The sequence below is a fragment of the Limanda limanda genome, chromosome 5, assembly GCF_963576545.1.
Source record: "Limanda limanda chromosome 5, fLimLim1.1, whole genome shotgun sequence".
Classification (NCBI taxonomy): Eukaryota; Metazoa; Chordata; class Actinopteri; order Pleuronectiformes; family Pleuronectidae; genus Limanda; species Limanda limanda.
In genome coordinates this window covers 672,246-682,245 of record NC_083640.1, presented here as the reverse complement: position 1 = coordinate 682,245, position 10,000 = coordinate 672,246, and the positions used below count along the sequence as shown (strand labels likewise).

The 10,000-nt window shown below is 47.1% G+C and overlaps 2 protein-coding genes across 2 annotated transcripts in view; one reads left to right on the top strand and one right to left on the bottom strand.

Moving 5' to 3' along the window:
• Positions 1–3,055, top strand: part of mfsd14bb (major facilitator superfamily domain containing 14Bb) — a 12,830-nt gene extending 9,775 nt beyond the window's left edge. Inside the window, exons 11-12 of the mRNA XM_061070859.1 lie at positions 1,668–1,810; positions 1,904–3,055. Of these exons, the coding sequence (XP_060926842.1) occupies positions 1,668–1,810; positions 1,904–2,128 (368 nt within the window). The 3' untranslated portion in view covers positions 2,129–3,055. The remainder of the gene's footprint in view (positions 1–1,667; positions 1,811–1,903) is intronic.
• Positions 3,056–5,709: 2,654 nt separating this feature from the next.
• The window catches only part of lrrc2 (leucine rich repeat containing 2), a 9,615-nt gene continuing 5,324 nt past the window's right edge, over positions 5,710–10,000 (bottom strand). Inside the window, exons 5-10 of the mRNA XM_061071565.1 lie at positions 9,729–9,885; positions 9,475–9,611; positions 8,048–8,193; positions 7,797–7,949; positions 6,449–6,603; positions 5,710–6,128 (exon numbers count right to left, since the gene is read on the bottom strand). Coding sequence (XP_060927548.1) covers positions 6,079–6,128; positions 6,449–6,603; positions 7,797–7,949; positions 8,048–8,193; positions 9,475–9,611; positions 9,729–9,885 — 798 coding nt within the window. The 3' untranslated portion in view covers positions 5,710–6,078. The remainder of the gene's footprint in view (positions 6,129–6,448; positions 6,604–7,796; positions 7,950–8,047; positions 8,194–9,474; positions 9,612–9,728; positions 9,886–10,000) is intronic.

The window sequence follows — 10,000 nt, the reverse complement described above, 5'->3', positions numbered from 1 at the left end:
CTGTCCTCCTGTCTGTCCTCCTGTCTGTCCTCCCGTCTGTCCTCCTGTCTGTCCACCTGTCTGTCCACCTTTCTGTCCTCCTGTCTGTCCACCTGTCTGTCCTCCTGTCCTTCCACCTGTCTGTCCTCCTGTCTGTCCACCTGTCTGTCCTCCTGTCCTTCCACCCGTCTGTCCTCCCATCTGCCCTCCCGTCTGTCCACCCGTCTGTCCACCCGTCTGTCCTCCTGTCTGTCCTCCTGTCTGTCCTCCTGTCTGTCCTCCTGTCTGTCCTCCTGTCTGTCCTCCCGTCTGTCCTCCTGTCTGTCCACCTGTCTGTCCACCCGTCTGTCCACCCGTCTGTACACCCGTCTGTCCACCCGTCTGTCCACCCGTCTGTCCTCCTGTCTGTCCTCCTGTCTGTCCACCTGTCTGTCCACCTGTCTGTCCTCCTGTCTGTCCTCCCGTCTGTCCTCCCATCTGTCCTCCCATCTGTCCTCCTGTCTGTCCTCCTGTCTGTCCACCTGTCTGTCCTCCTGTCTGTCCACCTGTCTGTCCACCTGTCTGTCCACCTGTCTGTCCACCTTTCTGTCCTCCTGTCTGTCCTCCTGTCTGTCCTCCTGTCTGTCCTCCTGTCTGTCCACCCGTCTGTCCACCCGTCTGTCCACCTGTCTGTCCTCTGTCTGTCCACCTGTCTGTCCATCTGTCTGTCCACCTGTCTGTCCTCCTGTCTGTCCACCTGTCTGTCCACCTGTCTGTCCTCTGTCCAGCCCAGTCCCTTCTGGACCAGACAGCGTGTTCGTTGATTCCAGGTTCAAGTGGGAAAGGTTCATAATTTAGACAAGTTCAATGTTCAAAAGTTTCCCAGTAATAAGTTTATTGTATAAGAACAATACTTACAGAGAGTCTCTGGGGTTCTGCTGGACACGTCCCCAGGTCCCTGGATCATGTCCAGAAGAAGCCCCCCCTCATCCCAAGTCCACAGTATTTGTAAGAGACACAGAGTCCAACACAGAGGCGGGTCTTTTCTTCAGGACACTCAGCCATTGGTCAGATGTGAACTGTCTCTCAAAGAGCAGGTTTTGCAGCACCTCATTGTGAGAGAAGGTCCGGTCCCCCAGGTGTCTCCCACCCTGGTGCCCTTATCAAGAAGGGAGTCCTTCACAGTGGAGAGACACAGCAGATTAGACCTTAGAGGAGGATTTCATATGTTTTTCCCATTATCATTTATGAAAAGGTTCTTTGTGTTAGTCCGGGGACGTCCTCTCTCCTTCCTGAGAACCGTGCTTTCATTATCTCAAATCTCAAGATGGATTTTCCTTGTCACGCTTTCCCCAAGTTGCACTTTGCACTCAGATGTTTGCACTCTGTGTTTGACTCTGTACCTGAGTCCAGAAGTTATATATCACTCCAGAATAAAAGAAACAGTTGTAATATTGTTAATTCTATAGACTACACAACTAATATTGATTCACAGGATATAATGTAGTTTAAATATAGTAAAATATATTCATGAGATAGAGAAGAAAACATAGATATCTGAACACCTGTGTGTGTGTGTGTGTGTGTGTGTGTGTGTGTGTGTGTGTGTGTGTGTGTGTGTGTGTGTGTGTGTGTGTGTGTGTGTGTGTGTGTGTGTGTGTGTGTGTGTGTGTGTGTGTGTGTGTGTGTGTGTGTGTGTGTGTTCTCAGGTGTGGCTCAGGGGATGATCACAGGGATCAGAGGGTTGTGTAACGGTTTGGGTCCGGCTCTGTACGGCTTCATCTTCTTCCTGTTCAACGTGGAGCTGGACGACATCGAGCCGGTGTCAGGAAATCCCACAAAGATCACAGAGGTACACACACTCACACAGACACACACTCTCACAGACACACACTCTCACAGACACACACACACAGTACTGAACCTACTTCCTGTGTCTCTGCAGAAGTCGGTGATCCCCGGCCCCCCCTTCCTGTTCGGAGCGTGCGCCGTCCTCTTCGCCCTGGTCGTGGCGTTCTTCATCCCGGAGAACCAGCGGCTGGCCGACGTCAAACCCGGCTCCGCCCGCAAGTCCAGCGGCGCCGGCACCGCCCTGAGCGCCAGCCCTCTGGCCACGCCCACCAGTGACACAGAGGACATTGAGCCGCTCCTGCAGGACAGCAGCCTGTGACTGACAGCTGGCCCAGCCAATCGCAGCGCTGCGGCCTGAGCTCCACGCTGCAGGTCCCGCCCATTTAGAAACGAAGAGCTTTTATTTTGTATTTCCTCCGATCAGACTTTTCCGAGTCGGGAACACGAGGCGGCGTCCCGCAGACGAGCTGCTGCAGCCACACGTCATGTTCATAGAGCTCATGGTCATCATCATCAATCAGCAGCAAAGTTATTAACGTCAAACATTTTTTCAATCGATTAATTGTTTCAACCAAAAATTCAATATTCTCAGATCCTCAGATGAGATGATTCCCTGAAACCAGATGTTTTATATATAATAACTGATATTTAGAACATATTGACATCAGCTGCACACATATGATAATATCATGTAACTAATCCAGCGGCTCTTCATCATTAGTTAGTTTTAAAATCTGCACAAACATCAACCAAGTTCAATTTGACGTAATATTATTTAATTCAATTTTCTACAGTTTTTTTCAATCATATCTTTATCATGAATCTTTTTGTAGTGAAAGTTACGACAACAGATTCAAAACTAATATAAACTTAGTTTTTAATCTAATGTAAGAACAGTATCTTAACTCCCCCCGTCCGCTCTGCAGACCTCAGGAGATCAAGCGCTCCTCACTGGAGGAGGAGGTGCGTTGGATTTACTGCCCAGCTGAGACCAAGGGACACAGAGTTTTAGTTTCACGTGATCGAAGACGTCGAGAGACATTCGGTTTGTTTCCGTTTCCAAACTTCTCTCTGGATTCAGGTCCAAGCTTCATGTGTTTGTTGTTTCTGTTACTTTTAGTTTCACGTTGTGATTTAGTGACTGAAGAGTTTAGTCTGACACGTGTCCTACGTGGGCGGAGTCTACCTGTACTTGACTCTGATTGGTTTCTAGACGGCATCTGACATGCGCGTGTTGTCAGGTGGGGGGGGGGGGGGGGTTGTAGTCTTTCTGTCTGAATGAAGAAGATGAGTGGGGTTTCATCTGGTTGCCATGGTAACATCCCGATGGGATCACTAGCAGCGTCTACATGTTGGTCCGTGTCTGAGGAAGCTTCTCACCTCACGAGTCTGACGCTCTGGAACAAACCAGGTGTGAACGAGTCCTGAGTCCCAGCTCCAGATGCTCGGCTCCAGATCGAGATGGTCATCACACGCTCTGCGGCTGAGGTCAGTCTGGACCCGGAGGATTCTCTTTCTCACATTCAAACATCCTCCAGCTCCAGATGTGATGGATTCCTCCTCAGAGGAACTGATTCACCGTCAGATCACAGAAGATGAAAGTCTTTTTCTTTCTCTCCCTCCACGTCGTCATTAGATCAGATCTGAGACTCCGCCCACCTGTCGCTCCATGACCAGCAAATCGAGCGCTCCCAGTTACTGATGTCTGAAGACACTGATCTGTTCTCTTGTCGTCTTTAGTTTGATGTTTTTGTTTAAAAAACCAAATTGTGCCATTTTGTTCTTTTGCTTTTTGTTAATATTGTTTGAAAAGTTTGTTAAAGGTAAAAATATCACATTCCAGAGAAGAGGATTCAGTTTGAAGGAGCCTGCGTCCACACACAGGCTCCTCCCACTTCGAGTCCCTGGTTTGATTTCCATCGTTCAGACGTTTCTCTGAATCTTCGACTTCCTGGATGTTCAACCTCCAGCTGCAGATGTTTGTTCACCGTCGACCTGAGTTACTGTAAACCAGACGCAGAGGAATCTTTGACTGTGGTGGTGGACTCGTGTCTGCCCCCTGGTGGCTGGGACAGGTTATGGTCTCGTGTCAGCTGGTGTTTTCACTGTTCAGTCGACTGCCTGGAGTTTTTGTTTTTCACATTCTTTCATCTTTAACTCCTCAAACTTTTTCTTTTCAAACCAAACTCCTCAACTCGGCCGAGAAGTTTTTTCTCTCTCTGTAGCTGAAGATGTCAAACAAAGACAGATGGACCTACAGGATATTTTTCTACAGGTCCGTCTGCAGAGTCGTTTCTGAATGTCCCAGAATGCAACGTGGCTCGCGTCCGTCTGCTGCTGCGTTCGAGTCTCGCTGGAAAATTTCCCGTTAGGGTCGTCGGTTCTCACGAAGAAACTTTTGATCAGATGTGAATGAACGGGAATCACAGAAACAGTTTTTTATTTTCCAGTTTTGAGAATAATTCAGATAAACTTGTTTCTAGGCTTCTTGGAATTTTCCAGTGGACGTGAACATCAGCAGCTTATACGTCAACATGTTTCTTTCCTGTAAAAGACACTTGAACAGGTTCTGAATTTTAAAATCAAGTTTCACTCATTTTGGTTTTGAAGAGATGCCAGTATTTTCACAGGAGCCGTTAAACCTCGTCAGTTTTTTTGGTAACAACCAAAATATGTCTTTGTAATTTGCACTCTGTGTTTTACAAAATCACTAATGAGTCGTAAAACTTGAGTTGAGACATTTAACATGTGAAACATTTCATTTACAGACGTCTTGATATTGACATGAAATCAGGTTTTCTTTTGGTGTCAAAACTTTAAAATAACTAAACCAACTTTCTTTATATTTGAGCGTTAATCTTTGAAAACTCGACCTGATCGTGTTACTGAAGTTTCTGTTTGTACAAACAGTTTAATCATTGGAGGAGAAACAGTAACTGACGCAGTCAAACAAATAAAGTGGAGATATTGAATATTTATATATATATATTATATATATATTCCATATCACCCCCCTCCTCTGTGTACATGATGCAGAACATTTGCTGACACTGCACTTTAATTTCTCTGAACGTGCCTCGAATCATTCTCCATGTTGATATCGTTTTTATAGAGAAACCAAGAGAAGTGTTGTGCATCTTTTATCTTATTAAGAACATAATTTTGAATAATATCTATAATAATAATAATAATAAAGAGAAATGTATGGAATTTGGATTTGTGATTTTGTGTGTGTATTTACTCATGGATTTTCATTTCTTTAAATTATTTTTGTTTTTAAAATGTTAAATCTCCTTCAAGTTCTAAAATAACAACATAAAACTATAAAGTTTTGAGAAATATGTTTATTTAATAAAAATTACGTATTTAGGATTTAAAATCAAATATGACTTTAGTTAAAGTTGAAGATCAGAACACTTTATTTTTCACAAACCACATTTATTCCAATTTTATAAACCTACACGACCACAAACAAGTTTCAGTATCCGAGCAGCACATGAATACAAATATAAAGATAAAACTTATTTCTAAAGATAATGATGGAAATAACAGCACTGGTTTTGTGCTCATGTTTTAACTTTTACTATCGGTTGCAGCTCAACGTGAATAACTTCACACTAACAAATAAAAATATATTTGACCTGAAATACAATAAATCACCAGAAAAACAAACAGTTTAACACGATAAACCAAACAGATTCACTGTTTAAATATTAATTCTATCAGAGCATTTTAATCTTTTACTCTTTGAACTGATGAATCCACTTTTTTACCGACTGTGACAAGTTTCTCTCAAATCCCAGAAAATAAATGTTCAATATGGTTCAAATATAAGATTTTTAAAATGTTTGTGAAATCTGCGAATGAAACTAACGTCTGAGTTGAATTGTTAGTTTGAAAATCCAGTTCTTTGGAATGAAAAGTTAATTTTGTGAAGTGAATCTGAAAACCAAGGAAAAGAGATTCACTCACTCGACAGGAATTCATTACAAAACAAAAACATTAAATCAAATGTAAAAAGACTAAAAAAACTCATTCCTGACAACTAGAAAAAATGAAATATACAAATACGTCAATGTTGTAATTTTAAATGTAGAAATATGTTTTCTCTCATATGTCATAACTTCGATATAATTCAGAAACAATTGTGTAGTTTGAATTTATGACTACATTCATAAACTTTTCATTGACTGACTTAAACATGAATCATTTTACTCTGAAAGAATCAAAGTGTCACATGGTGTGAGCCCTTCGTCCTCCTCCTCTTCCTCACAGCAGGCAGGAGATGGACACCTTGGTGGTGGAGTATGGGACGGTGTCTGGTGAGGGACAAACTTTACTGATTACTTTAAATATAACATCAATATTAGTATTTAATGAGCATAAGGAACATTTGTAATTAAGCATATTTTTTGTGCAAATATGTGATGAAATATTAGAATATTTTTCAACTTGTTCCAATGTAAAGTTCTGTTCTCAATTCAAACATATATATATATAAATAGATATAGATAAATAGATATCGATGAATGCAGCTTGTTCACTTCTGTGTGAGTCAATTAGGATAGAATCTATAATTATCAAATTGGTAATAGATGTAATTGATAATATCTAAAATATTATAAATACATAATATGACCTCTGTCCGTCAGGGTGCTGATGTACGCCTCCATGAACTCCTTCTCTCTGCCGTCCTTCTTCACCTCCTCCTTCCCTGGTTCTCTCCTCCTGCTCTTTTCTTTCTTCTCCTCTTTCTTCTTCTCTGCGTTCAGGTTGTCGCAAAGACGAATGAATCTGAGATTTAGAAAAACACAGAACTCACACTGGACTGAAATGGACTGGGTGTGGCGGTGGGCGTGGCTGTGGGTGTGGCGGTGGGCGTGGCTGTGGGTGTGGCTGTGGTAGTGGGTGTGTCTCTGGGTGTGGTAGTGGGTGTGTATGTGGGTGTGGCAGTTGGTGTAGATGTGGTAGTGGGTGTGTCTGTGGGTGTGGTAGTGGGTGTGTCTGTGGGTGAGTCTGTGGGTGTGGCTGTGGGTGTGGCAGTTGGTGTAGATGTGGTAGTGGGTGTGGTAGTGGGTGTGCCGGTGGGTGTGTCTGTGGGTGTGTCTGTGGGTGTTTCTGTGGGTGTGTCTGTGGAGCTGGTTGTGGGTGTGTCTGTGGGTGTGTCTGTGGAGCTGGTAGTGGGTGTGTCTGTGGGTGTGTCTGAGGAGCTGGTAGTGGGTGTGTCTGTGGGTGTGTCTGTGGGTGTGTCTGAGGAGCTGGTAGTGGGTGTGTCTGTGGGTGTGTCTGTGGGTTTGTCTGTGGAGCTGGTAGTGGGTGTGTCTGTGGGTGTGTCTGTGGGTGTGTCTGTGGGTGTGTCTGTGGGTGTGTCTGTGGAGCTGGTAGTGGGTGTGTCTGTGGGTGTGTCTGTGGGTGTTTCTGTGGGTGTGTCTGTGGAGCTGGTTGTGGGTGTGTCTGTGGGTGTGTCTGTGGAGCTGGTAGTGGGTGTGTCTGTGGGTGTGTCTGTGGAGCTGGTAGTGGGTGTGTCTGTGGGTGTGTCTGTGGGTGTGTCTGAGGAGCTGGTAGTGGGTGTGTCTGTGGGTGTGTCTGTGGGTGTGTCTGAGGAGCTGGTAGTGGGTGTGTCTGTGGGTGTGTCTGTGGGTTTGTCTGTGGAGCTGGTAGTGGGTGTGTCTGTGGGTGTGTCTGTGGGTGTGTCTGTGGGTGTGTCTGTGGGTGTTTCTGTGGAGCTGGTAGTGGGTGTGTCTGTGGGCGTGTCTGTGGAGCTGGTAGTGGGTGTGTCTGTGGGTGTTGATGTGGGTGTGTCTGTGTCTGTGGGTGTGTCTGTGGAGCTGGTAGTGGGTGTGTCTGTGGGTGTGTCTGTGGATGTGGCGGTGGGTGTGTCTGTGTCTGTGGAGCTGGTAGTGGGTGTGTCTGTGGGTGTGTCTGTGGAGCTCGTAGTGGGTGTGTCTGTGGGTGTGTCTGTGGGTGTGTCTGTGGAGCTGGTGTACTTGATGTCGGGGTTGCTGCACAGTCGGGTGGGGGTGCAGGTCAGCTGCTCGCCGCTGACCACGATCATCTTGAGCGTGCTGATGTTGGCGAGGCAGTGGGGGAGGTACCACAGTTTGTTCTTATGGAGGAACAGAGTGACCAGCTGCTGCAGCCTGAGACACACACACGGGTTACTCACATAACTCCAGGCAGGACACATGGGGACAGCTCAGGTTGTCCTGAACCCTCTTCCTGCCGTCGTCATGGTTACCTGTCCATGTCCTGCGGCAGGTCGCTCAGGCCGTTGTGGCTCAGGTCCAACAGCTGCAGGCTGCTCATCCTCAGGGCGCACACGGGGACGGAGACAAAGACGTTCTCTGAGATGTCCAAGTGGACCAGGTTCTTCAGGCTGCTCAGCTGGAGACACACAAGGACACACAGAGACACACAGAGACACACGGGGACACACAGGGACACACAGGGACACACAGAGACACACATAGACACACGGGGACACACGGGGACACACAGAGACACACAGGGACACACAGGGACACACAGAGACACACGGGGACACACGGGGACACACAGAGACACACGGGGACACACAGAGACACACGGAGACACGCGGGGACACACAGAGACACACGGGGACACACAGAGACACACGGGGACACACAGAGACACACGGAGACACGCGGGGACACACAGAGACACACAGGGACACACAGAGACACACAGGGACACACAGGGACACACAGAGACACACGGAGACACACGGGGACACACAGAGACACACAGAGACACACGGGGACAACACGTCCATCAACGACAGAGACATCTGTCCTTAAAGAAGAGAATCAGTAGATTTGTTTGTGTGTGTCTGTCTCACTGTGTCTGTCTCTCTTTGTCTGTCTCTCTGTGTCTGTTTCTCTGCGTCTGTTTCTCTGTGTCTGTCTCTCTGTGTCTGTCTCTCTTTGTCTGTCTCTCTGTGTCTGTCTCTCTCTGATTGTCTCTCTGATTGTCTCTCTGTGTCTGTCTCTCTGTCTCTCTGTCTCTCTGTGTCTGTCTCTCTGTCTCTCTCTGTCTCTCTTTGTATGTCTGTCTCACTGTGTTTGTCTCTCTGTGTCTGTCTCACTGTCTCTCTGTCTCTCTGTGTCTGTCTGTCTCACTGTGTCTGTCTCACTGTCTCTCTGTCTCTGTCTCTCTGTCTCACTGTGTCTGTCTCACTGTCTCTCTGTCTCTCTGTGTCTCTCTGTGTCTCTCTGTGTCTCTGTCTCTCTGTCTCTCTGTCTCTCTGTGTCTGTCTCTCTGTGTCTGTCTCTGTCTCTGTCTCTGTCTCCGTCTCTGTCTCTGTCTCTGTCTCTCTGTCTCTCTGTCTCTCTGTCTCTCTGTGTCTCTCTGTCTCTCTGTGTCTCTCTGTGTCTCTCTGTCTCTGTCTCTGTCTCTGTCTCTGTCTCTCTGTGTCTGTCTCTCTGTCTCTGTCTCTCTGTGTCTGTCTCTCTGTCTCTCTGTCTCTCTGTCTCTCTGTCTCTCTGTCTCTCTGTCTCTCTGTCTCTCTGTCTCTCTGTCTCTGTCTCTGTCTCTGTCTCTGTCTCTGTCTCTCTGTCTCTCTGTCTGTCTGTGTCTCTGTCTCTCTCTCTGTCTCTGTCTCTCTGTGTCTCTCTCTGTCTCTCTGTCTCTGTCTCTGTGTCTCACCTCAAACGGCAGCTCCGACAGGTTGTAGTTTCCAGCCAGTTCGAGTCTCTCCAGGTTTTCACAGTTTCCGAGCTCTGGAGGAACTTTGGACAGACGGTTGTAGCTGAGGTTCAGTTCCCTCAACCGGCTCAGTTTCCCTGAGGGCCAGCAGAGGGCAGTAAATCATACACACCGACCCTTTAAACGAGGAGCGTCTCGCACGAACAAACAGACAACACTGAAGGACCTGAGACCTCCACGGGTTTGATCCTCACCGATCTCAGCCGGCAGCTGGTCCACCAGGTTCTTCGGGATCCGCAGCACGACCAGCTGAGTGAACAGGGACAGGGACGCCGGGAACCGGGAGATCTTTGTCCCCGTGACGTGCCACTCCCTCAGGTAGGTCCTCCAGCGCAGCTCCGAGGGGAACTCCTGCAAGCAAACACGTCCTCACACCAGGGTCCTGACCGGGGGTCCGTCCCCTGGACTCACACACGTCCTCACACCAGGGTCCTGACCGGGGGTCCGTCCCCTGGACTCACAAACG